Here is a 27,826-nt window from a genome sequence, read left to right as displayed (position 1 = left end):
AAGAAACACAGTGAATATATGAGAGGTTTTTTGGGAAGAGAAAAGAAAGAGACAAAAAAAGTGGCGATGATGATAATAATAATAATAATAATAATAATAATAATAATAATTTGATGGCATTGTATAATAAACTCTGCTGAATTTTAGCTTTATTTTTTCTTTCCAGATGCAAATTGTAGCTATTTCTTGTTTCATAGTCAAGTATTAAACAATTTTTCATATAGTAGTATATATTTTTTACATACATAACATTCTGAAAAAAACATATTCCAAAGGGACAGTTAAGACATACAGCATTTCAAAAAGTTCAAGGCAGTGGGACTTGCTGCCACTCTTGGTTATTATATGAACTGCTCTTTTCTGCAGTCTGAATACAGCTTGTTAGATATTTTTCCTATTCATTCCCCAAAAATCTATTCCGTAACTAATGACAGTATAATTATAAGCAAAATATACTGATCTGATAAATGTAATATCACATTGACTGATGTAAGAATTCAGAGAGTGTAACATGATGTAGAGATTCTCTTACTAAGTATTTTCTACATCCTCTTCCCTCTTTGGCAGTCAACATGCATTCCAACAAATTCTGTGGTTTTCACACAATGTATGGATTCATTGTTAATTTTAAGGTTATTATAATCTGGGTTTTTATTTTTTGTGGTAGTAGTTCATAGTGCTTCTTTTCTTTACATGAAGTGTGACTGTACTGTTTGTCACCCTTTTATATACATTGCTGCTAATAATAATAATAATAATAATAATAATAATAATAATGATGATGATGATGTCAATAACGAGAAAATGAAGAAGAATAAAGAACATGATGTAGGCAATGAAACCTTAGTTAAAAAATGATTGATCTATGTGATAACATCTCTCACGAGACACCTAAAAAAAAGGTTTAAATGATTAGTTATATTATATATACGCACCGATGCTCTTCTGGAAGCCTCATCCAAGAATAAACTTGCATTACTTATGAGAAATTTATTTGTATCTGATAAAATATTAATATCAGATCCCCTTTTGAGTATTTCCTGCAGATCATTATCAGTTTCCTTTAGTTTCCTGTTATTTTGGTGATTAATGTTTTCAACCTGCAACATATAACAATAATCTTGCAGCAGCTGTTCTTGTTTTCAGGCATTACACACAATGTTGATAAACTGAGTGAAATAATACTAAATGCAGAAGTTCAAACCCTAGTTTACATTCCATAAAAGGTTAAAGGCCTGAGATTAAGCCAAAACTAATTTTTTGAACTCAGCAAATGTAATTTATCCTGTTAACAAAACTATGATTTCTGTCATTCATCTCTCAAAATTTTCATTGCGATTTTTTAAAGGCTCTTCATGTTTTCTTGCTCTCTATATGTGGGGTTGCCTCCTTCTATCCTCATTTGGAGTATTAAATAATGCCTTGTATATTTCCTAATCGTGAATTGTTCCACCCAAATGTGCCTCATCATTCAACTTCTCAAAACTTATTTCATTTCGATATTGCACTGCATGTGTTGTTAAGAAGAATGTTGCAATGTTCATTCTGTCATGTGTGCATGTACAAGCACAGGCTTTTCTGCAGGGATGACAACATTTGGAAAGTTGGGTCTGGCCATGGACTGTGCATGGACTGCAAAAGTGGTTAAGGCAGCTGCTCACTCTGTGTGTGTGAGCTATTTATTTGTTTAAATGAATGACAGAATTAAATAAATTTAAATAATAGAAACAAATCACAAACAGAAACACAGAGGGAGTCAAAATGAACTTTACCGCTTTGGAATGATATAGAAATTTATTGAGATAACCTACAGAATCAGTAGACGTGACTACTGGGAGCACCAGCGTAGTGCACAGATAAAATGGCTACTTTCACTTTCACTGGTGCAGTATATCTGGGTATGCTCGAAAACTTTTTAACTCCACTGATCGATGATGACCAAGACGGGATGGTTCACAACCAGTAAGATGGTGCACCCCCTCATTTCCCCATGAGAGTTTGGGTTTCCTTGATAATCGCTTCCCAGATCAATGGTCTGACAGTGAAGCATCAATTGCAAGGCCATCTCACTCCCCGAACTTGACACCACTGGGCTACTTCCTCCAGGATTTCGTTAAAGACTTTGTATAAGGGAGGAACATGTGCATGTTCTTCCCCTATCAAACAATTTTCCAACCTGTAAAATTGAATCTACGCTGCCACTGCACAAGTTATGCCCAATTTACTGGAATGAGTGTGGGGAAAAATTGATTATTGATGGGATGTTTGCAGCATCACAAATGGTGGTCACACCAAACCAAAATGACACTTGAAATTCTTATGCAAAACTTGAGGGTGTTTGCTTCAAAAGACATATATTCTGTAAGTTATCTCAATAAATTTCTTTATGGTCCCAAAGTCATTGAAGTCTTTTCTGGTTCACCCTGTATTAATACACAGTTATAACTTTAGCAAGCACACGTGTCACATAAAGGGGGAATAGTGATAGTTAGAAATTAAAATTGCAGAGCAGCTACAAGTCACTATTAATTTCTGAATTAAGCTTTTTCAGGACAGCCACAAGTTGCACTCAGTATGTTTTATTGGCGGGTTTTGCTCAGTTTAAGAAGAGCACCATCAAATATTCTGGAATATACAGTTTGAAGTACAGTAGTTGTCTGATTACTTTGCAATGTCAAGGACAATCTCTGACAATGGCAATGTAATTAGCCAATTACTGTACTTTAAAGTACAGGGTTTCTGGTGATGCTCCTGTTAAACTGAGCAAAACCAGTCAATAAAACAAACTGAGTGTTACTTGTGGCTGTAATGAAAAATTTAATTTCAACAATTGTTATTTCTCCTGCAGGCAAAGTCTGTTCTCACTTAATATCTGAAGACGCTCGCACTGGTTGAGTAACACATGTCAATAAAGGAATGTTACATGAGACTGCTCTACAATTTCATTTATAACACTTTAGACTGAAGTCAGTAACTGTACTAACTACATACAGCCATTTTAAAAACATATTAAAATGCACAGACGTCCAGAAATGTAATATATACTGACATTAGCATAAAATATGTATGTCAGAAGGAAATATGTGTAGAATGATGTACTAGCAACATTTAAAGACTGTTGTATTAATCTACATTGCTTACACAGCATTATAAATAAAAAAGCATAAATCACTGGGATCAATTTAAAGAAAGCTTACATGTTATCTTCTGTGTAAATCTGATGAGATAGTAACAATTCTGTTATTAGTAAAAATTAAATTCCTGAAAACAACAAAAACATGTGAATTAAAATGTCACGAATTAGTTAAAAGTAGGTTCAATTCATATGCTGCATTATACCAGTACCTTATTCAAAGTATGTGTCATATTTTGAAGGATGGCATTTAAGTCATTTAACTTCTCGTGAAAACTGTTCAACTTCTGCTTGAGTTTTTGTGTACTTGGTGCAGACTGTATTAAATTCTTGATATTCTTCAATAGTTTTTCACACCCTCTTGAAAACAAATAAATAAGCCATATAGTATTATCAAAATATAGGGCACGAGACTCTTACTAATGCTACAGCTTAATTACTCTACAAGTAGATACGTACATGCATAATCACGATCAGTCTGTTAACGCTTAAGAACAGCACTTTCTTTAATTTGAGCTTAGAAAATCCTGATACTGCATCCTTACTCGGTGAACAGCTGTCTCAAAGATATTAAAGTCAAACAGTGGAAACTCGAAGTGGAGTATCAACAATATAAGCAGAAGGATAGATTGCTACTCACTGTAAAAATGACATGCCGAGTTGCAGACAGGCACAACGATAAGATTGTCGCACATTTAGATGTTGGCCAAAGCGTTCTTCAGAAAAGGAAACACACACACACACACACACACACACACACACACACACATGCGCATTCGAGTGTGGGTGCACACACGTTCATTCTCACAGGCAAGCACACTTCACGCACATATGAATGCCATCTCCAGCAGTTCAGACCAGAATGCAAGTGTCATGTGAATGCAAGCAGCAAACTAGAGGGGTCAGGGAAGGGGAAGGGGAAGGGGGAGGGGCACCAGACTGTGGGGAGAGGGAGAGAAGAGTGCTGACTTGCAGAGAGTGCAGGCACTAGATGGAGGCATTACAAGACTGCTACCAGGAGCAGTGTCAAGAGGCTGTGGTACCGGGAGGTCTCTCAATGTTTGCTGCCCTCTGTCAACACACCAACCCATCTTTCCACTTCCCTGCTCATCTCCTATTCCACTCCCCCCCCCCCCCCATTCCAACCTACTTACCCCAAGCCTCCCGATAGTGCACCTGATAGCAGTCTTTTCACGCCCCCCCTTTACCTGTACCCTGATATCCGTTCCCCTTCCTTGCCCCCTCCAGATTGGTGCTTTCATTCACGTGACAGATGCATTCCTATCCAAGTTGCCAGAGATGGCAGTCATTTGTGCATGAGGTATGATTGCTTGTGAAAATATCTGTGTGTGTGTGCGCGCTCCTTTTTCTGAAGAAGGGTTGATTTAGTTGTGCTTATCTGCAACTCGACAAGTCATCTTTTCCTGATATTGATGGTAAAAGATAAGTTGTCCGAGTGGCAGATACATATGGGGTGCGCATGCCCACCCTTGCAGGGCCGCCCACATTGCCACTTGCGCCGCCCCTGCCAGTCGGCCCGCATGTTATTCGTTCATTTCTTTCGTCAGTCAACTCAACTAAATCGAGTTATTGAGTAGTTGTACTTTCCTATGTAGCAAGCACATCCACGTCATCGTATTTTATGTGTTTCTGTCTGGTATGTGTTTCTGTCTGGTATATGTTTCTGTCTGGCACATAGATAGCTAACACATTCCTACGAGGAAAGTCATGGCCATTCTAGTAATCTCGATACATTGTTCTGTCTGGCATTTGTTCGAGAAAAGCTTTGAATATTCTACTGTTTCCTTGTACAGAGAATCTTCAATACATAGTGTTATAAATGTGGACTATTTTTGCCGAATACGAAGCTAGTTTTTTTCTTATTAAGGTAAAAGTAAAGGTAGCTCAAGATATCTTTAGTGCCCCCTCCTTGAGGTGTTTCTGTATCTGTCACTGCCTCAACCTGAAAGCTGGTTGGAAACTGCAATCCTTACTAGGCATGGTCCTATGGGAGGTGGTATGCCATTGCTTTCCCATGACAATTCAACTGACTTACTCAGCCAATTAAGTGTAACCCACAATTTAATCACATATTTCAAACTGCAGTGTAACTTGGCACTTTACACACACACACACACACACACACACACACACACACACACACACACACACACCAGTGGTGAAAGAGACAGTAAGTAACAGAAAAAAAGAAATGATTCCTTGAACCAAATTTAAATGACACATGAGAAGCATGAAACTTCCAAACAAACCTGAGGAAAAATGAGTAATTAAAAGACATAATTAATATAAGAATAAAACTTTTGGGTATTCGTATGATTTCCAATCACAATATTTTATTGTTAGACTCAACAAAACCTTCACAATTTACTTATGTAACTCTTGATCACATCTGTTTCTGCATATTCACAACTCCAAATTTAGTACCATACATAAACGTGAAAAGCTTTGCATATTTTACCACCACACATGAATACACCTTTCCATTCTCTAAACCAATCCCTAAACCAGTTCTCCCAAGTTTCTGTACGAAATATGGCACACTCGTTGACCCAAGCCCTCAGGAGGTCCTCATCACTCGAAAGTTGCACTCCTTTCAGCTTCATCTTCACACGCAGGAACAGTGAAAAGTCACAAGGAACAAAGTCTGGACTGTAAGGAGGGTACTCAAGAAGTTTCAGTCCTGTATTCCACAAATACTCAGTGCATGCTTTGATGCAGTGAGCTGCAGCGTTGTCGTGATGGAGGAACCAAGGGTCCATTCTTGACTTCGCTCCGAGGTTCAAAGATTGGATGACTTTGGGTGGGCACTGCTCAGTGTACCACTCAGTTATGACTAGAGACCAGACTGTATGCATCATAAAAAACCTTAAAATATGCATGCAAATATACATGCAAAATGTCGAAATATGAAAGATAAAATAATTAAAAAAACGTGGTAGTTACTGCATGCATTATACCTCAAAGTCGAACCTGTGCATATCAGTTACGAGGAAGTGCGCTGGCCACAAAAAATTGGTACGTTTGGAATGCTGATATCATTTTCTGAATACTTTCCAACAAAGAGATAGATGGGCTGGCCAGTACTTACCTCAGCTCAGTACAGACGATAGATACACAAAACAGAACAGAAAATTTACATTCCTAGCTTTCGAAACTTTGTTCCTTCATCAGGGAGGAGAGAGGGGAAAAAAGGGAAGAAGGGAAAGTGGATTCAGTTACTCGCAACCCAGGTTATGAAGTAACAGGGAAAGGTAAACAGGGAGGGTAGTAAGGATGGAGGCATGGTCCTCAGAGGGAAGCCAAAGACATTCTACTGTAAGTACTGTGCCAGCTTCAAACCAAAGAGGATGCATACAGAAGTAAAGAGGTATATAGTATAAAGATAAACACAACTATGTAGGAAGAAAAGATGAGTTAATGGCTAAAGAGGAGAGGGAAAAAGGAGAAGCCTGAAGAGTAAATGGGAGTGAGGTTGGTTAACATAGGTTCAGTCCAGGGGGATGGCGGGATGAAAGGATGTGTTTGAGTGCAAGTTCCCACCCCCGCAGTTCCGAGGGACTGGTGTTGGGTGGGAGAAGCCAAATGGCACGTACGGTGTATCAGGTTCCTAGGTCTCTAGAATTATGCTGGAGGGCATTTTCTGCTACTGGGTACTGGACATCTCCTAAGCGGACAGTTCGTCTGTGCCCGTTAATGCGCTCAGCCAGTTTAGTTGTCGTCATACCGATGTAAAACACTGTGCAGTGCAGGCATGTCAGCTGATAAATGACATGTATTGTTTAACATGTGGCCCTGTCTTGAATTGTGTATGTTTTACCAGCAGCGTGGCTGGAGTAGGTGGTTGTGGGGGGATGCATGGGGCAGGCTTTGCAGCGGGGTCGGTTACAGGGGTAGGAACCGCTGGGTAGAGAAGGTGGTCTGGGAATATTGTAGGGTTTGACAAGGATGTACGGAGGGTAGGGGGGCGACGAAAGGCAACTCTGGGTGGTGTGGGGAGAATATTGTCAAGGGATGATCTCATTTCAGGGCTTGACTTGAGAAAGTCATATCCCTGGTGGAGTAATTTGTTGATGTATTTGAGGCCAGGATAATACTGGATGCCATGGGGGATGCTTCTGTGTGGTCTGGGGATAGGAAGATTGTTGTTGGACGGGGAGGAATCTATTGCTCGGGAGATCTGTTTGTGGACAAGGTCTGCAGGATAGTTGTGGGAGAGGGAAGCACTGGTCAGGTTATTAGTGTAATTGTTGAGGGATTCATCACTGGAGCAGATACGTTTGCCATGAATACATAGGCTGTAGGGAAGGGAGCGTTTGATGTGGAATGAATGGCAGCTGTCAAAGTGAAGGTACTGTTGTTTGTTTGTGGGTTTGATGTGGACAGAGGTGTGGATGTGAGCTTCGACAAGATGAAGGTCAACATCCAGGAAGGTGACTTGGGTTTTGGAGAAGGACAAGGTGAAATTCAGATTCGAAAATGAGTTGAGGTTATTGAGGAAATTAAGGAGTGTTCCTTCACCATGAGTCCAGACCACAAAGATGTCATCTATAAACCTATACCAGGCCAGAGGAAGCAGCTGTTGGGTCTTCAGGAAAGCCTCCTCCATGCGGCCCATGAAGAGGTTGGCATAGGACAGAGCCATCCTGGTTCCCATGGCCGTTCCCATGATTTGTTTGTAGCTCTGGCCTTCAAAAGTGAAGTAATTATAGGTGAGGATGAAGTTGGTAAGTGTGATAAGGAACGAGGTTTTTGGAAGATCTTCGGGTGGGCATTGGGAGAGGTAGTGTTCAAGGGCAGAGAGACCATGGGTATGTGGGATGTTTGTGTAAAGGGATGTAGCATCTATGGTGACAAGAAAAGTTTCATAACTAACCCTGCTAGTGAATGACTACACCCACAGACTTGGAACAGTGGCTACAATGCAGATATGAAGTATTCTCAGAACACATCAACAATCAGCATCTTGTGATATATTGTTGCACTGCATTGCAAAACGTTCCTAGTACCCTTTGTATGATCTCCTCAAGGAAAAAGCAAATTGCCATTTCCATTATTTCTTCCTCTTTTAATACTGTACAGACCAAGAATTATTTTTGGGCTCTTAACATATCTATTACCTTTGCCAGGACTCTATTTGTATGAAAAATACACAGTTCCTGTATGGTTCAATCTTCATGTTTAAACGAAGAGGTACCAGATCCAAATGATTTACGCATAGTAGACCACAGTAATGTCCAAGCTGACCTTTAGATTTATGATAGCTTTACTTTATGACAAGAAAAAAAATTTGTGAACATGCCTCTGAGATAAGAAATTGAATGTCCCCACCCAGTCTAACAAAGCTGGAAACTTTCGTGTCTTAACTGTAGAGGCAGTAACAGCAAAAAGTATTTCATGTCATTTAATGCAGCATCTATATGAAGGTCATTATACGTCTTCCAATGCACCAAGAAGGGAAAAAAGAAATACTGCACAGCTGATGTACACCATCTCAGAATACTGTTTACATATATATAATAGAGGGAAACATTCCACGCGGGAAAAATATATTTAAAAACAAAGATGATGTGACTTACCATATGAAAGCGCTGGCAGGTTGATAGAAACACATACATACACACAAAATTCTAGCTTTCGCAACCAATGGTTGCTTCGTCAGGAAAGAGGGAAGGAGAGGGAAAGACGAAAGGATGTGGGTTTTAAGGGAGAGGGTACGGAGTCATTCCAATCCCGGGAGCGGAAAGACTTACCTTAGGGGGAAAAAAGGACAGGTATACACTCGCACACACACACATATCCATCCGCACATACACAGACACAAGCAGACATTTGTAAAGGCGAAGAGTTTGGGCAGAGATGTCAGTCGAGGCGGAAGCACAGAGGCAAAGATGTTGTTGAAAGACAGGTGAGGTATGAGCGGCGGCAACTTGAAATTAGCGGAGGTTGAGGCCTGGTGGATAACGAGAAGAGAGGATATACTGAAGGGCAAGTTCCCATCTCTGGAGTTCTGACAGGTTAGTGTTAGTGGGAAGTATCCAGATAACCCGGACGGTGTAACACTGTGCCAAGATGTGCTGGCCGTGCACCAAGGCATGTTTAGCCACAGAGTGATCCTCATTACCAACAAACACTGTCTGCCTGTGTCCATTCATGCGAATGGACAGTTTGTTGCTGGTCATTCCCACATGGAAAGCTACACAGTGTGGGCAGGTCAGTTGGTAAATCACGTGGGTGCTTTCACACGTGGCTCTGCCTTTGATCGTGTACACCTTCCGGGTTACAGGACTGGAGAAGGTGGTGGTGGGAGGGTACATGGGACAGGTTTTACACCGGGGGCGGTTACAAGGGTAGGAGCCAGAAGGTAAGGAAGGTGGTTTGGGGATTTCATAGGGATGAACTAAGAGGTTATGAAGGTTAGGTGGACGGCGGAAAGACACTCTTGGTGGAGTGTGGAGGATTTCATGAAGGATGGATCTCATTTCAGGGCAGGATTTGAGGAAGTCGTATCCCTGCTGGAGAGCCACATTCAGAGTCTGATCCAGTCCCGGAAAGTATCCTGTCACAAGTAGGGCACTTTTATGGTTCTTCTGTGGGAGGTTCTGGGTTTTAGGGGACGAGGAAGTGGCTCTGGTTATTTGCTTCTGTACCAGGTCGGGAGGGTAGTTGCGGGATGTGAAAGCTGTTTTCAGGTTGTTGGTGTAATGGTTTAGGGATTCCGGACTGGAACAGATTCGTTTGCCACGAAGACCTAGGCTGTAGGGAAGGGACCGTTTGATGTGGAATGGGTGGCAGCTGTCATAATGGAGGTACTGTTGCTTGTTGGTGGGTTTGATGTGGACGGACGTGTGAAGCTGGCCATTGGACAGATGGAGGTCAACGTCAAGGAAAGTGGTGTGGACTTTGGAGTAGGACCAGGTGAATCTGATGGAACCAAAGAGTTGAGGTTGGAGAGGAAATTCTGGAGTTCTTCTTCACTGTGAGTCCAGATCATGAAGATGTCATCAATAAATCTGTACCAAACTTTGGGTTGGCAGGCCTGGGTAACCAAGAAGGCTTCCTCTAAGCGGCCCATGAATAGGTTGGCGTACGAGGGGGCCATCCTGGTACCCATGGCTGTTCCCTTTAATTGTTGGTATGTCTGGCCTTCAAAAGTGAAGAAGTTGTCGGTCAGGATGAAGCTGGCTAAGGTAATGAGGAAAGAGGTTTTAGGTAGGGTGGCAGGTGATCGGCGTGAAAGGAAGTGCTCCATCGCAGCGAGGCCCTGGACGTGCGGAATATTTGTGTATAAGGAAGTGGCATCAATGGTTACAAGGATGGTTTCCGGGGGTAATAGATTGGGTAAGGATTCCAGGTGTTCGAGAAAGTGGTTGGTGTCTTTGATGAAGGATGGGGAGACTGCATGTAATAGGTTGAAGGTATTGATCAATGTAGGCGGAGATACGTTCTGTGGGGGCTTGGTAACCAGCTACAATGGGGCGGCCGGGATGATTGGGTTTGTGAATTTTAGGAAGTAGGTAGAACGTAGGGGTGCGGGGTGTCGGTGGGGTCAGGAGGTTGATGGAGTCAGGTGAAAGGTTTTGTAGGGGGCCTAAGATTCTGTGGATTCCTTGAAGCTCCGCTTGGACATCAGGAATGGGATTACCTTGGCAAACTTTGTATGTGGTGTTGTCTGAAAGCTGACGCAGTCCCTCAGCCACATACTCCCGACGATCAAGTACCACGGTCGTGGAACCCTTGTCCGCTGGAAGAATGACGATGGATCGGTCAGCCTTCAGATCACGGATAGCCTGGGCTTCAGCAGTGGTGATGTTGGGAGTAGGATTAAGGTTTTTTAAGAAGGATTGAGAAGCAAGGCTGGAAGCCAGAAATTCCTGGAAGGTTTGGAGAGGGTGATTTTGAGGAAGAGGGGGTGGGTCCCGCTGTGACGGAGGACGGAACTGTTCCAGGCAGGGTTCAATTTGGATAGTGTCTTGGGGAGCTGGATCATTAGGAGCAGGATTAGGATCATTTTTCTTCGTGGCAAAGTGATATTTCCAGCAGAGAGTCCGAGTGTAGGACAGTAAATATTTGACGAGGGCTGTTTGGTTGAATCTGGGAGTGAGGCTGTAGGTGAGACCTTTGGATAGGACAAAGGTTTCGAATTGGGAGAGAGGTTTGGAGCAAAGGTTAACTACTGAATTGGGGTGTTGTGGTTCCAGATTGCGTTGATTGGTTTTGAGGTTTTGGAGGGAGTGGAGCTGGAAGTGGGAGATTGAGTAGATGGGAGAGATTGGGTTTGTGTGAAATGAGAGGTGGTTGAGGTTTGCTGGAAAGGTTGTGAAGGGTGAGTGAGTTGCCTTTCCGGAGGTGGGAAACCAGGAGATTGGATAACTTTTTGAGGTTGAGGGTGGCATGCTGTTCTAATTTGCGGTTGGCCTGTAGGAGGATGCTTTGAACAGCGGGTGTGGACGCGGGAGAGGAAAGATTGAGGACTTTTATTAAGGATAGGAGTTGACGGGTGTGTTCATTGGCTGAGTTGATGTGTAGGTGAAGGATTAGGTGGGTGAGGGCAATGGATTGTTCAGTTTGGAACTGGTATAGGGACTGATCGAAAGAAGGGTTGCAACCAGAGATGGGAACTTTAAGTGTGAGGCCTTTGGGGGTAATGCCAAATGTCAGACAAGACTGAGAAAATAAAATATGGGAGCATAATCTGGCTAGGGCGAAGGCATGTTTGCGGAGGGAATGTAAATAAAACTTAATGGGGTCGTTGTGGGGGTGTTGTGAGGGTGACATGGTATTAGAAAGTGGAAAGTGTAACATGAGGCTGAAATGAAAATGAAATATATATATATATACACTCCTGGAAATGGAAAAAAGAACACATTGACACCGGTGTGTCAGACCCACCATACTTGCTCCGGACACTGCGAGAGGGCTGTACAAACAATGATCACACGCACGGCACAGCGGACACACCAGGAACCGCGGTGTTGGCCGTCGAATGGCGCTAGCTGCGCAGCATTTGTGCATCGCCGCCGTCAGTGTCAGCCAGTTTGCCGTGGCATACGGAGCTCCATCGCAGTCTTTAACACTGGTAGCATGCCGCGACAGCGTGGACGTGAACCGTATGTGCAGTTGACGGACTTTGAGCGAGGGCGTATAGTGGGCATGCGGGAGGCCGGTTGGACGTACCGCCGAATTGCTCAACACGTGGGGCGTGAGGCCTCCTCAGTACATCGATGTTGTCGCCAGTGGTCGGCGGAAGGTGCACGTGCCCGTCGACCTGGGACCGGACCGCAGCGACGCACGGATGCACGCCAAGACCGTAGGATCCTACGCAGTGCCGTAGGGGACCGCACCGCCACTTCCCAGCAAATTAGGGACACTGTTGCTCCTGGGGTATCGGCGAGGACCATTCGCAACCGTCTCCATGAAGCTGGGCTACGGTCCCGCACACCGTTAGGCCGTCTTCCGCTCACGCCCCAACATCGTGCAGCCCGCCTCCAGTGGTGTCGCGACAGGCGTGAATGGAGGGACGAATGGAGACGTGTCGTCTTCAGCGATGAGAGTCGCTTCTGCCTTGGTGCCAATGATGGTCGTATGCGTGTTTGGTGCCGTGCAGGTGAGCGCCACAATCACGACTGCATACGACCGAGGCACACAGGGCCAACACCCGGCATCATGGTGTGGGGAGCGATCTCCTACACTGGCCGTACACCACTGGTGATCGACGAGGGGACACTGAATAGTGCACGGTACATCCAAAGCGTCATCGAACCCATCGTTCTACCATTCCTAGACCGGCAAGGGAACTTGCTGTTCCAACAGGACAATGCACGTCCGCATGTATCCCGTGCCACCCAACGTGCTCTAGAAGGTGTAAGTCAACTACCCTGGCCAGCAAGATCTCCGGATCTGTCCCCCATTGAGCATGTTTGGGACTGGATGAAGCGTCGTCTCACGCTGGTCCAACTGAGGCGCCAGGTGGAAATGGCATGGCAAGCCGTTCCACAGGACTACATCCAGCATCTCTACGATCGTCTCCATGGGAGAATAGCAGCCTGCATTGCTGCTAAAGGTGGATATACACTGTACTAGTGCTGACATTGTGCATGCTCTGTTGCCTGTGTCTATGTGCCTGTGGTTCTGTCAGTGTGATCGTGTGATGTATCTGACCCCAGGAATGTGTCAATAAAGTTTCCCCTTCCTGGGACAATGAATTCACGGTGTTCTTATTTCAATTTCCAGGAGTGTATATATGGGGAGAGATAAAGGTGAACTAGAAAGCAACTGGAGATCTGGTGTGGGTGAAAAAGTGTTGGTTAAAGCTGGGCTGTGTTGATCCTGTGGTGAACTTGGGTTGGTAGACAACGATGTGCATAAAGGTTAGGTGGTTGTGTTGCCGCCAAAACACGTTAGAGGGTGGAGAAATTCGGGAAAATTTCGAAAAAATCACGTGTAAATGTATTAAAAGGAGTGGTTTTGTGGTGGCAGATTATGAGAATGAGGCTAACAATTGTCTGACAAAGAAATAATGACGTTAAAACCTGTGGGATGCGGCTAAAAATGATCAATGATGTGTAAAAAAACGGAAATGGAAATAAAGCAAAAGTTATTAGAACTAGCCGAAATGGTTGTTTAATAGGTGAAAGGAACTGTTTGTGAACTAGAAACAGTGGATTTTATAGCGGCGGTAGTGTTGAAAGCGGAAAAAAAAAATTATATATATATTTTTTTGGTTATGGTTTGGAAGTGGGTTACGTATTATTGAGTATATATAGGCGGGATAAAATTGTATAGTAGATTACGGTAAAAAGGAGAAGGTGAATACAAAGTGAACCCACTGGCAAAAACAGAAAGAGAAAATGAGACGACAGAAAAGATTTTGAAAAGGCAACAGTGACAATAACAAATGTGATTGTTGGGTTCAAATTAATGATATGAATATAACAGAGGGAAACATTCCATGCGGGAAAAATATATTTAAAAACAAAGATGATGTGACTTACCATACAAAAGCGCTGGCAGGTTGATAGAAACACAAACAAACAGATACATACACACAAATTTCTAGCTTTCGCAACTAATGGTTGCTTCGTCAGGAAAGAGGGAAGGAGAGGGAAAGACGAAATGATGTGGGTTTTAAGGGAGAGGGTAAGGAGTCATTCCAATCCCGGGAGCGGAAAGACTTACCTTAGGGGGAAAAAAGGACAGGTATACACTAGCACACACACATATCCATCCGCACATACACAGACACAAGCAGACAGTTGTAAAGGCAAAGAGTTCGGGCAGAGATGTCAGTCGAGGCGGAAGTACAGAGGCAAAGATGTGGTTGAAAGACAGGTGAGGTATGAGCGGCGGCAACTTGAAATTAGCTGAGGTTGAGACCTGGCGGATAACGAGAAGAGAGGATATACTGAAGGGCAAGTTCCCATCTCCGGAGTTCTGACAGGTTGGTGTTAGTGGGAAGTATCCAGATAACCTGGACGGTGTACACTGTGCCAAGATGTGCTGTCCGTGCACCAAGGCATGTTTGGCCACAGAGTGATCCTCATTACCAACAAACAGTCTGCCTGTGTCCATTCATGCGAATGGACAGTTTGTTGCTGGTCATTCCCACATAGAATGCGTCACAGTGTAGGCAGGTCAGTTAGTAGATCACGTGGGTGCTTTCACACATGGCTCTGCCTTTGATCATGTACACCTTCCGGGTTACAGGACTGGAGTAGGTGGTGGTGGGAGGGTGCATGGGACAGGTTTTACACCGGGGGCGGTTACAAGCGTAGGAGCCAGAGGGTAAGGAAGGTGGTTTGGGGATTTCATAGGGATGAACTAAGAGGTTACGAAGGTTTGGTGGACGGCGGAAAGACCCTCTTGGTGGAAGGATGGATCTCATTTCAGGGCAGGATTTGAGGAAGTCGTATCCCTGCTGGAGAGCCACATTCAGAGTCTGATCCAGTCCCGGAAAGTATCCTGTCACAAGTGGGGCACTTTTGTGGTTCTTCTGTGGGAGGTTCTGGGTTTTAGGGGACGAGGAAGTGGCTCTGGTTATTTGATTCTGTACCAGGTCGGGAGGGTAGTTGCGGGATGCGAAAGCTGTTTTCAGGTTGTTGGTGTAATGGTTTAGGGATTCCGGACTGGAGCAGATTCGTTTGCCACGAAGACCTAGGCTGTAGGGAAGGGACCGTTTGATGTGGAATGGGTGGCAGCTGTCATAATGGAGGTACTGTTGCTTGTTGGTGGGTTTGATGTGGACGGATGTGTGAAGCTCGCCATTGGACAGGTTGAGGTCAACGTCAAGGAAAGTAGTATGGGATTTGGAGTAGGACCAGGTGAATCTGATGGAACCAAAGGAGTTGAGGTTGGAGAGGAAATTCTGGAGTTCTTCTTCACTGTGAGTCCAGATCATGAAGATGTCATCAATAAATCTGTACCAAACTATGGGTTGGCAGGCCTGGGTAACCAAGAAGGCTTCCTCTAAGCGACCCATGAATAGGTTGGCGTACGAAGGGACCATCCTGGTACCCATGGCTGTTCCCTTTAATTGTTGGTATGTCTGGCCTTCAAAAGTGAAGAAGTTGTGGGTCAGAATAAAGCTGGCTAAGGTAATGAGGAAAGAGGTTTTAGGTAGGGTGGCAGGTGATCGGCGTGAAAGGAAGTGCTCCATCGCAGCGAGGCCCTGGACGTGCGGAATATTTGTGTATAAGGAAGTGGCATCAATGGTTACAAGGATGGTTTCTGGGGGTAACGGATTGGGTAAGGATTCCAGGCGTTCGAGAAAGTGGTTGGTGTCTTTGATGAAGGATGGGAGACTGCACGTAATGGGTTGAAGGTGTTGATCTACGTAGGCAGAGATACGTTCAGTGGGGGCTTGGTAGCCAGCTACAATGGGGCAGCCGGGATGATTGGGTTTGTGAATTTTAGGAAGAAGGAAGAAGGTGGGGGTGCGGGGTGTCGGTTGGGTCAGGAGGTTGATGGAGTCAGGTGAAAGGTTTTGTAGGGGGCCTAAGGTTCTGAGGATTCCTTGAAGCTCCGCCTGCACATCAGGAATGGGATTACCTTGGCAAACTTTGTATGTGGTGTTGTCTGAAAGCTGACGCAGTCCCTCAGCCACATACTCCCGACGATCAAGTACCACGGTCGTGGAACCCTTGTCCGCCGGAAGAATGACGATGGACCGGTCAGCCTTCAGATCACGGATAGCCTGGGCTTCAGCAGTGATGATGTTGGGAGTAGGATTAAGGTTTTTTAAGAAGGAATGAGAGGCAAGGCTGGAAGTCAGAAATTCCTGGAAGGTTTGGAGAGGGTGATTTTGAGGACGGAACTGTTCCAGGCAGGGTTCAATTTGGATAGTGTCTTGGGGAGTTGGATCATTAGGGGTAGGATTAGGATCATTTTTCTTCGTGGCAAAGTGATACTCCAGCAGAGAGTACGAGTGTAGGACAGTAAATCTTTGACGAGGGCTGTTTGGTTGAATCTGGGAGTGGGGCTGAAGGTGAGTCCTTTGGATAGGACAGAGGTTTCGGATTGGGAGAGAGGTTTGGAGGAAAGGTTAACTACTGAATTAGGGTGTTGTGGTGCCAGATTGTGTTGATTGGAATTTTGAGGTTTTGGAGGGAGTGGAGCTGGAAGTGGGAGACTGAGTAGATGGGAGAGACTGGGTTTGTGTGCAATGAGAGGTGGTTGAGGTTTGCTGGAAAGGTTGTGAAGGGAGAGTGAGTTGCCTTTACGGAGGTGGGAAACCAGGAGATTGAATAGTTTTTTTGAGGTGAAGGGTGGCATGCTGTTCTAATTTGTGGTTGGCCTGTAGGAGGATGCTCTGAATAGCCGGTGTGGATGTGGGAGAGGAAAGATTGAGGACTTTTATTAAGGATAGGAGTTGACGGGTGTGTTCATTGGCTGAGTTGATGTGTAGGTGAAGGATTAGGTGGGTGAGGGCAATGGATTGTTCAGTTTGGAACTGGTATAGGGACTGATGGAAAGAAGGGTTGCAGCCAGAGATGGGAACTTTTAGTGTGAGGCCTTTGGGGGTTATGCCAAATGTCAGACAAGACTGAGAAAATAAAATATGGGAGCGTAATCTGGCTACGGTGAAGGCATGTTTGCGGAGGGAATGTAAATAAAACTTAATGGGGTCGTTGTGGGGGTGTTGTGAGGGTGACATGGTATTAGAAGGTGGAAAGTGTAACATGAGGTTGAAATGAAAATAAAAGATAAAAATATATGGGGAGAGAGAAGGGTGAACTAGAAAGTAACTGGAGATCTGGTATGAAAAAAAGCGAAAAAGTGTTGGTCAAGTTGATCCTGTGGTGAACTTGGGTTGGTAGACAGCGATGTGCATGAAGGTTAGGTGGTTGTGTTGCCGCTGAAACACGTTAAAGGACGGAGAAATTCGGTAAAATTTCGGAAAAACGTGTAAATGTATTAAAAGGAGTGGTGTTATGGTGAAAGATTACGAAAATGGGGCTAACAATTGTCTGACGAAGAAATAATGACGATAAAACCTGTGGGGAGCGGCTAAAAATGATCAATGATGTGCGAAAAACGGAAGTGGAAATAAAGTGAAAGTTATCAGAACTAGCCGAAATGGTTGTTTAATACGCGAAAGCAGCTGTTATTGAACTAGAAACGGTGGATTTTTTTGGTTATGGTTTGGAAGTGGGTTACGTATTATTGAGTATATATAGGCGAGATAAAATTGTATTACGGTAAAAAGGGGAAGGTGAATACAAAGTGAGACTACTGGTAAAAACAGAAAGAGAAAATAAGACGACAGGAAAGATTTCGAAATGCAACAGTGACAATAACAAACATAAATGTTGGGTTCAAATTAATGGTATGGTTATAATACAGGGAAACATTCCACGTAGGAAAAATATATCTAAAAACAAAGATGATGTGACTTACCAAATGAAAGTGCTGGCAGGTCGGCAGACACACAAACATACACACAAAATTCAAGCTTTCGCAACAAACTGTTGCCTCATCAGGAAAGAAGGAAGGAGAGGGAAAGACGAAAGGATGCGGGTTTTAAGGGAGAGGGTAAGGAGTCATTCCAATCCTGGGAGCGGAAAGACTTACCTTAGGGGGAAAAAAGGACGGGTATACACTCGCACACACACACATATCCATCCGCACATATACAGACACAAGCAGACATATTTAAAGACAAAGAGTTTGGGCAGAGATGTCAGTCGAGGCAGAAGTGCAGGGGCAAAGATGTTGTTGAATGACAGGTGAGGTATGAGTGGCGGCAACTTGAAATTAGCGGAGATTGAGGCCTGGTGGATAACAGGAAGAGAGGATATATTGAAGAGCAAGTTCCCATCTCCGGAGTTAGGATAGGTTGGTGTTAGTGGGAAGTATCCAGATAACCCGGATGGTGTAACACTGTGCCAAGATGTGCTGGCCGTGCACCAAGGCATGTTTAGCCACAGGGTGATCCTCATTACCAACAAACACTGTCTGCCTGTGTCCATTCATGCGAATAGACAGTTTGTTGCTGGTCATTCCCACATAGAATGCATCACAGTGTAGGCAGGTCAGTTGGTAGATCACGTGGGTGCTTTCACACGTGGCTCTGCCTTTGATCATGTACACCTTCCGGGTTACAGGACTGGAGTAGGTGGTGGTGGGAGGGTGCATGGGACAGGTTTTACACCGGGGGCGGTTACAAGGGTAGGAGCCAGAGGGTAGGGAAGGTGGTTTGGGGATTTCATAGGGATGAACTAAGAGGTTACGAAGGTTAGGTGGACGGCGGAAAGACACTCTTGGTGGAGTGGGGAGGATTTCATGAAGGATGGGTCTCATTTCAGGGCAGGATTTGAGAAAGTCGTATCCCTGCTGGAGAGCCACATTCAGAGTCTGATCCAGTCCCGGAAAGTATCCTGTCACAAGTGGGGCACTTTTATGGTTCTTCTGTGGGAGGTTCTGGGTTTGAGAGGATGAGGAAGTGGCTCTGGTTATTTGCTTCTGTACCAGGTCGGGAGGGTAGTTGCGGGATGCGAAAGCTGTTTTCAGGTTGTTGGTGTAATGCTTCAGGGATTCCGGACTGGAGCAGATTCGTTTGCCACGAAGACCTAGGCTGTAGGGAAGGGACCGTTTGATGTGGAATGGGTGGCAGGTGTCGTAATGGAGGTACTGTTGCTTGTTGGTGGGTTTGATGTGGACAGACGTGTGAAGCTGGCCATTGGACAGGTGGAGGTCAACATCAAGGAAAGTGGCATGGGATTTGGAGTAGGACCAGGTGAATCTGATGGAACCAAAGGAGTTGAGGTTGGAGAGGAAATTCTGGAGTTCTTCTTCACTGTGAGTCCAGATCATGAAGATGTCATCAATAAATCTGTACCAAACTATGGGTTGGCAGGCCTGGGTAACCAAGAAGGCTTCCTCTAAGCGACCCATGAATAGGTTGGCGTACGAAGGGACCATCCTGGTACCCATGGCTGTTCCCTTTAATTGTTGGTATATCTGGCCTTCAAAAGTGAAGAAGTTGTGGGTCAGGATGAAGCTGGCTAAGGTAATGAAGAAAGAGGTTTTAGGTAGGATGGCAGGTGATCGGCGTGAAAGGAAGTGCTCCATCGCAGCGAGGCCCTGGACGTGCGGGATATTTGTGTATAAGGAAGTGGCATCAATGGTTACAAGGATGGTTTCTGGGGGTAACGGATTGAGTAAGGATTCCAGGCGATCGAGAAAGTGGTTGGTGTCTTTGATGAAGGATGAGAGACTGCACGTAATGGGTTGAAGGTGTTGATCTACGTAGGCAGAGATACGTTCAGTGGGGGCTTGGTAACCAGCTACAATGGGGCGGCCGGGATGATTGGGTTTGTGAATTTTAGGAAGAAGGTAGAACGTAGGGGTGCGGGGTCAGGAGGTTGATGGAGTCAGGTGAAAGGTTTTGTAGGGGGCCTCAGGTTCTGAGGATTCCTTGAAGCTCTGCCTGGACATCAGGAATGGGATTACCTTGGCAAACTTTGTATGTGGTGTTGTCTGAAAGCTGACGCAGTCCCTCAGCCACATAATCCCGACGATCAAGTACCACGGTCGTGGAACCCTTGTCCGCCGGAAGAATGACGATGGACCGGTCAGCCTTCAGATCACGGATAGCCTGGGCTTCAGCAGTGGTGATGTTGCGAGTAGGATTAAGGTTTTTTAAGAAGGATTGAGAGGCAAGGCTGGAAGTCAGAAATTCCTGGAAGGTTTGGAGAGGGAGATTTTGAGGAAGAGGAGGTGGGTCCCGCTGTGACGGAGGACGGAACTGTTCCAGGCAGGGTTCAATTTGGATAGTGTCTTGGGGAGTTGGATCATTAGGGGTAGGATTAGGATCATTTTTCTTCGTGGCAAAGTAATACTTCCAGCAGAGAGTACGAGTGTAGGACAGTAAATCTTTGACGAGGGCTGTTTAGTTGAATCTGGGAGTGGGGCTTAAGGTGAGGCCTTTGGATAGGACAGAGGTTTCGGATTGGGAGAGAGGTTTGGAGTAAAGGTTAACTACTGAATTAGGGTGTTGTGGTGCCAGATTGTGTTGATTGGAATTTTGAGGTTTTGGAGGGAGTGGAGCTGGAAGTGGGAGACTGAGTAGATGGGAGAGACTGGGTTTGTGTGCAATGAGAGGTGGTTGAGGTTTGCTGGAAAGGTTGTGAAGGGTGAGTGAGTTGCCTTTCCGGAGTTGGGATCACCCTGTGGCTAAACATGCCTTGGTGCACGGCCAGCACATCTTGGCACAGTGTTACACCGTCCGGGTTATCTGGATACTTCCCACTAACACCAACCTATCCGAACTCCGGAGATGGGAACTTGCTCTTCAATATATCCTCTCTTCCCGTTATCCACCAGGCCTCAATCTCCGCTAATTTCAAGTTGCCGCCACTCATACCTCACCTGTCATTCAACAACATCTTTGCCCCTGCACTTCTGCCTCGACTGACATCTCTGCCCAAACTCTTTGTCTTTAAATATGTCTGCTTGTGTCTGTATATGTGTGGATGGATGTGTGTGTGTGTGCGCGAGTGTATACCTGTCCTTTTTTCCCCCTAAGGTAAGTCTTTTCGCTCCCGGGATTGGAATGACTCCTTACCCTCTCCCTTAAAACCCACTTCCTTTCGTCTTTCCCTCTCCTTCCCTCTTTCCTGATGAGGCAACAGTTTGTTGCGAAAGCTTGAATTTTGTGTGTGTGTTTGTGTTTGTTTGTGTGTCTATCAACCTGCCAGCGCTTTCGTTCGGTAAGTCACCTCATCTTTGTTTTGAGAAATTAACTGAAATTCCTGTGTGCAGCAGAAGTAGCTTTCTTATTCATTAGTGAATCTTTTGAAGTCATTTAGTAATATGACATCTAAGGAGAGTTGTTTGTAAAATTTATGAAAGGCAGTCATAGCAACAAATTCTGAAGACCAAAGACAATCACTAAATGTGTCAGGTTTTTACAAGATGTGGTCTTGAGCTGGAATGGACTTTTTAAAAAATGCTTGTGGCTGGACCACCCTGTGAACAAGCCTTTTGATGCAGTGGAAGAACATCCCATACAAGATCGCATTTAGCTGCTTCTCCTGATTTCTTTCAGAATGTCAATCCACAGCTAGTATCCTGTTGTCTTAAGTGTAATTGTGAATGAGTCTACTCGTAATTTAAAAAAAATGCCAATTCCTTTTAAATTTTACAGTTAAGAGTTTAGACCTATCACATATAATAAAGAGAGTAAATACTATTGGCATGAACTCATACCAACTGTATGGTGCCATAAGTTTTAGAATACATCACTAAATCAGTGTAAAGGGGTCAATAGCATGCTCACATGAAATATGGCAGCACAAACAGTGCACAAGATGCACCAAGTGGCCTGAAGCAATAACTGGAGGAAGTGGAGAAACAATTCCTAGTCAGAAGCCAAAATGAAGAGTTAAAATTAACTGTATGAGAAAGGAAATTTGGACATTGTATACTTCTGGTATAGTGAAGTAACTAGTTCAGAAATGGGTGCAAAGTAAATACTCTACAAAGTAACATAACATATCAATTTCAGTAACTGTCCAGACGCTGTGAGAGAACCAAATTCCCTGCTACATCCACACTTTGAGAGGAGGTATTCACTTATCATAGAGTGAAAAGCACTTTGGTGTTTGGAAGTAATGGCAGAAATGCTACAACACACTGAAGCTGTAAAAAATAAGTCAATCAATGAGACATCCCCAAGGCAGATAATAAGGCTTGAGTTCTATAACAGCATATCATTTTAACTTGTCACACACAAACAATGTACACTGCTATTGTCTGATTGGCTCTTTCAACAAGAGCTATATCAAGCATACCCTTTGTGTGCAAATTTTTTGTTGTTGTTGATTTAAGACTAGGTAGATAAAACAAAGGACAAGTGTGCAGATAATACCATATGCTAACACATTGTCTGTTTTCCCTCTGCTTTCACCACCTCCATACATAAATTAATCATCGCTTCTCCACCTTCATCTGTCTCTGTGGTCCTTCTGAGGATATAAAGCCTGTATTTTTATTACTTGCAAATTTATACCTTCATCTTGAACTATTAAATAATATAAACAAATGTCTATTTTTGATTAAAAACTTCTCAGTGCATACAACTTGTTCTAATACTGAAATTTAATTGACAGATTCTGTACTATTTACTAATCTAGCACTTACTTCCAGATCAAATACTCACCTAAGTATATTAAGTGCATTTTGTCCTCTCTTTCCTAGGTCATTTTTCCTTATCTTATCAAGTAATATGTGAGATTCTTGAAGTGCTAGATCAATATTTACTGCTGTCCCATCTTTACCAAAATTCTGCAGCTTCTTAATTATATCTGAAAGAAAATAAATGACAAACTACATTGTTTAATCATGACTCGGATGCTGTAACTGAAGGAATTAATAGCTGAATCACATAAAGATGTTAATGAATCTGTATTTATGAATATGCTTCTTGCTCTTCATATTACACCCGTGGCTGAACTGGGGCATAGTACAGTATTTCCAGTATAACGCATAAATCAAAAGTCTGGTCAGAGTAAATAACAGTTAAATGGAAAGTGATACACAATGGAGAAATGCATATAATGGCACCTGCCACCATCTTGGATGCAACTCTGCAATATCATGTCAAAAGAGTTTGCACACTGCATTACTTTAGGCCAGATTTTTACACAGAATGTAATACTAAAGCACGTTTTTCCATAGTTGGAACAATTTTTGTGTATTGTATATTTGAAATTTCCACAATGCTTCAAAATCTGCAAATGTTCTTGTCCTCACAATGTCTTGTTGTTACATTATCTGTGGCATAAATCTGCAAATATTCAACATTCTTGTCCTTAGAAAGTATGTTGTTACACTTTTATTTTCTATGATTCACACATTTTATGTAACTGCATTTAATTTTACAAATCAGTGGGAAAATCAACATTAACTTGTTAAAAACAAAGATGAGGTGACTTACCGAACAAAAGCGCTGGCAGGTCGATAGACACACAAACAAACACAAACATACACACAAAATTCAAGCTTTCGCAACAAACTGTTGCCTCATCAGGAAAGAGGGAAGGAGAGGGGAAGACGAAAGGAAGTGGGTTTTAAGGGAGAGGGTAAGGAGTCATTCCAATCCCGGGAGCGGAAAGACTTACCTTAGGGGGAAAAAAGGACAGGTATACACTCGCACACACGCACATATCCATCCACACATACAGACACAAGCAGACATATTTAAAGTCTTTAAATATGTCTGCTTGTGTCTGTATGTGTGGATGGATATGTGCGTGTGTGCGAGTGTATACCTGTCCTTTTTTCCCCCTAAGGTAAGTCTTTCCGCTCCCGGGATTGGAATGACTCCTTACCCTCTCCCTTAAAACCCACTTCCTTTCGTCTTCCCCTCTCCTTCCCTCTTTCCTGATGAGGCAACAGTTTGTTGCGAAAGCTTGAATTTTGTGTGTATGTTTGTGTGTCTATCGACCTGCCAGCGCTTTTGTTCGGTAAGTCACCTCATCTTTGTTTTTATATATAATTTTTCCCACGTCGAATGTTTCCTTCCATTATATTAACTTGTTAAAAAATATTTCAAGCAAGGGGTGAAGCTTTTCAGGTACCCCCCCCCCCCCCCCCAACCATAAAGGAATTTAACAAGTGGAAACTAGATAGACCACAAAGACAGTGATTCAAAAAATTTCATGCCACTGATAGAATACAGTATGAAGTATAAAGTGTCTATGAACTGGGTAGTATGTGACAGTGATGTGCCCAAAAACATGCTATTGTTGCTTCCACAAGCCTGCAACGGAAGTTAGTTCAAGCACTTTAGCCCATTTAAGGTAATTTGTCAGGCACACAGTAAATGCAGTAACCACCAACCCCATTACATTTGACTGAGTTGTCACCATGATACAATTAACTAGTCATTAGGTGGGAGAATTGATATGGACCTTCAGTAATAATTCTACAACAGATATGATAAAGTGATAAAGTTGCAATTAAATAATACTAGGTTATTAAAATGTAGTAAAAATTAGTGCTGAGTCAGAGCTCAAATATGGAAAACTGAAGTACTGTGGTGGAGTTTCTTGACTTTCTTCGGTGTAGCAAGTTACATGTGTTTATTTGCTGTGTGGCAGACTGTGATAGCTGCCTTGCACTCTATAATGTCGAGATTGTCTTTCTGTGGATGATTATGGAAAAGAAAAGAGGGAAGAGGGTAAAATACAATAGTAATATATAGAAATTCTGCTTGAATGCCACCTCAAAGGTGCCCATATTAACATCCCCACAAAACAATGTAGTGTAACATCTCTGCATAAGACCCTGAAGTAAAGTCTGGGATTTAATTCATGACACTGGAGCACAGTATGATGATCTGGAACAGTATGGCACCATCTTTCCAGAACTTGAAAAACTTACAGCGGGTGCAAATTTCTTCCACCGCCATGCGGTGAACCAGCTCCTCGCAAGTTAGCTGCCACAGCTCTAGAATGCTTTAACAGCCTTACAGTCAGGTATTTGCTTGGGAATACTAAATAAATAACACTTATGGCCATTAAAATTGCAGCACAAGGAAAGATAGCAAATAACAAAATTTTACTTCTTAAGTGTATACAGTATAGTAGGAAGGATGCATTATTAAATTTATACTTGAGTTGGGCACATACAAAGTGCAAAATTTAGTACACTGAGCTACCAGCTCCGGCAGCAGCCATGGCACTAACCTAGCCGGACAGCGAGTCAAACTGTGCTTCAATGACAGATGCAGGTATGTCACCCCATGCTGCTTGATGGTGACCTGTGCAGTTTAACAACAATGGCCCATCTCAGAATCTCCACATTCTGATACAGCCATAATGACACTGTATGCAGGGAGACTTGGAAATAACTGCTAGGGCACTTGTTTGAAGTGCTGCGCCAAGAATAACAGTTCTGTATCAGAGTTTCCTCTTGGGAAACGATGTCACCCCTTAGTAAACCACAGTGGTTATCCATAAAATAGTGTGAAACTACTCTTCCCTGGTCTCGCAACCTCAGGATAATGGGCATTTTGAAGCAGTGTAAGATGTGGGACAGAGACAATGCACTAGTGTCCTTTATGACTGATCATCAAGCATAGTGAAAGAAGTGATACCAGATGAGAAGTAATGTATTTGTAGGATCAATGATCAAGAATTCGGAGGAAACTAGGTATACTGGGCTATGACCTGGGAAGTCTAAGGGAATGCGGCCATGACAGAGGGCAGGTCTGGCCAAGTACATTCAGCAGCCTTCACTTACATGCAGTGCCCATTGTACAGATACCATTACCGAGCCCAACAAGGCAATGGTGGAGTGTGACTTGGTCAAAAAGGCACGTGGACACGGGTCACAAGCACAATTAAGGTCAATGGCTAAGAGTGCTCCTACAACCGGGCATAGCTTTTTCTTACACTAGTAACAACTGGCAGTGTGTAATGCTGGTGGCAGATACATAGTAGTGACTCTATTTCAACTGGCAAAAGTATATGTTGTGGGTACCAGTATAACGTAGCAAGTTATTACGAGATGACATTCGTTGCAGTAAGGCACGCAGCACGGAGGCTGCACGATGGCTATGTTTTTTTCTTTCGCTTTGCTAACAGTACAGCTGACTCTGCCTGCTGTGAGAGCTGCATAGCGTAACATTCAGTCGATATGAAGATTCATACCCTCCATGCATCTACATAATCCATATTAGTTATTATCCGACTTTGTTCACATATGGTACACAGCCTTTTGTTATTGATGGAATGATGCTGTCAAAATTTCAGATTTTTATATATTATAGTTCTGGAGATAAAGAGAATTACATAAACTCCTAAAACCTACGCTTGTTTTTTAAAAACAAGTTAGGAGCAATAACGGAGTGACTTTCATCATCATTTGAAGCCATTCCAAAGTTACCAGTGCATAAAAATCAATTAATTAGAATTTTATTTTTAAAACTTTAGTCACTGTGCATTACGTAATACAAAAACCGGTCAAAATTATTGATTATATTTTGCAGTGTGTGTGCATTAGAATGATTGAGAGAGTGTTTGTGGGACATACATTAAAATTTAATATTTCATTTTATGTAAAACGTTGTACAAACGAACCATGGGAAACTTATGTTGCATCCGCGATTCAGGAGACGTATGTTGTGTGCTTGCTTTTGTATAAAAGTAGCCAGAATGATAGTTAGAGGCGGAATAAGCTTATTTAGCAATTTGAAGAAAATTTTGCACTTTTTTTACTTTGATTAAACAAAATACAAGAAATTGAAGTTTTGCTGACATTATTTACTATCAAATTAGTGATTGGCTAAGGCAAGATTTGCTGCGAGAATGATCTGGAAGGAACATTCTGATTGGTCATTTAGATCAACAGCCAATCAGAGTTAAGCTGTTCCTGCACAAAAAGAGGAGTGGGCATATAGGAGAGTACCCTGAGAGGAGTAGCTTGCTAGCCGGTCTACGGATAACACGCTGTTAGATCGCCCCTTAAAATACTCTGTAAGATGAGGAAATAGTGAGCTAATTTCGGTTCAAGCATATCGTGACTGAAGTGACTGGAGTTATGAACTTTTTAAATAATATTTGGTGTTTCTAAATTGAATAGTTTGAGATATATGGGTGTGTGAACTTTTTGAACATAGTAACAACTCCACGTGGCATGTTTTGTGTTCTGTACAAATATTTTGGAGAGAACCTCTTATGAAGAAGACCACTGAAATGCCTTAATGTTTAACTTGCAAATAGTTGTGGGTCTGTGACTGGTAGAATGTGAAAATTAGTTGGGTCGGACTTACTAAAATTCTGGCTGCTTTTTGAGTGAATATTTGTTAGACAGACAGTGAACTTTGAATGATAATGTGTTACCATATTAAATACGGACTTGATATCCATTTCATGTGTTTCAGTATGAATAAAAAGCAGAGTTAATCTAATTTTAATCGCTTTTCTGCACGTAGACTGAAGGTCCCAAATGTCCGATTTTTTAATCATGAACTTTCAGGAGCTGACTTTCAACTAGAGTTATGCAGCCTCTGTGTGGTAGGTATTAGGTGGTGGTTTCATCAACACTGCTTTACATTGCCTTGCACGTATCTGCTACGGCAGAATGAAGGGGACATTGGCAAGAATCCTATCGAGGTAGGTGGACTGAACAATAGCGTTAACAAAAACGGACGACCAATCCCGCCCCGCC

The 27,826-nt window shown here is 43.3% G+C and overlaps 1 protein-coding gene across 1 annotated transcript in view; it reads right to left on the bottom strand.

The window, feature by feature from the left end:
• Positions 1-27,826, bottom strand: part of LOC124615580 (laminin subunit alpha-1-like) — a 1,154,169-nt gene that overhangs the window by 73,604 nt on the left and 1,052,739 nt on the right. Inside the window, exons 28-30 of the mRNA XM_047143565.1 lie at positions 22,812-22,956; positions 3,346-3,493; positions 936-1,100 (exon numbers count right to left, since the gene is read on the bottom strand). Of these exons, the coding sequence (XP_046999521.1) occupies positions 936-1,100; positions 3,346-3,493; positions 22,812-22,956 (458 nt within the window). The remainder of the gene's footprint in view (positions 1-935; positions 1,101-3,345; positions 3,494-22,811; positions 22,957-27,826) is intronic.

Source organism: Schistocerca americana, chromosome 5 (assembly GCF_021461395.2).
Source record: "Schistocerca americana isolate TAMUIC-IGC-003095 chromosome 5, iqSchAmer2.1, whole genome shotgun sequence".
Taxonomy (NCBI): Eukaryota; Metazoa; Arthropoda; class Insecta; order Orthoptera; family Acrididae; genus Schistocerca; species Schistocerca americana.
The sequence above is the reverse complement of the archived record's forward strand: the minus strand, read 5'-3'. Positions and strand labels throughout refer to the sequence as shown.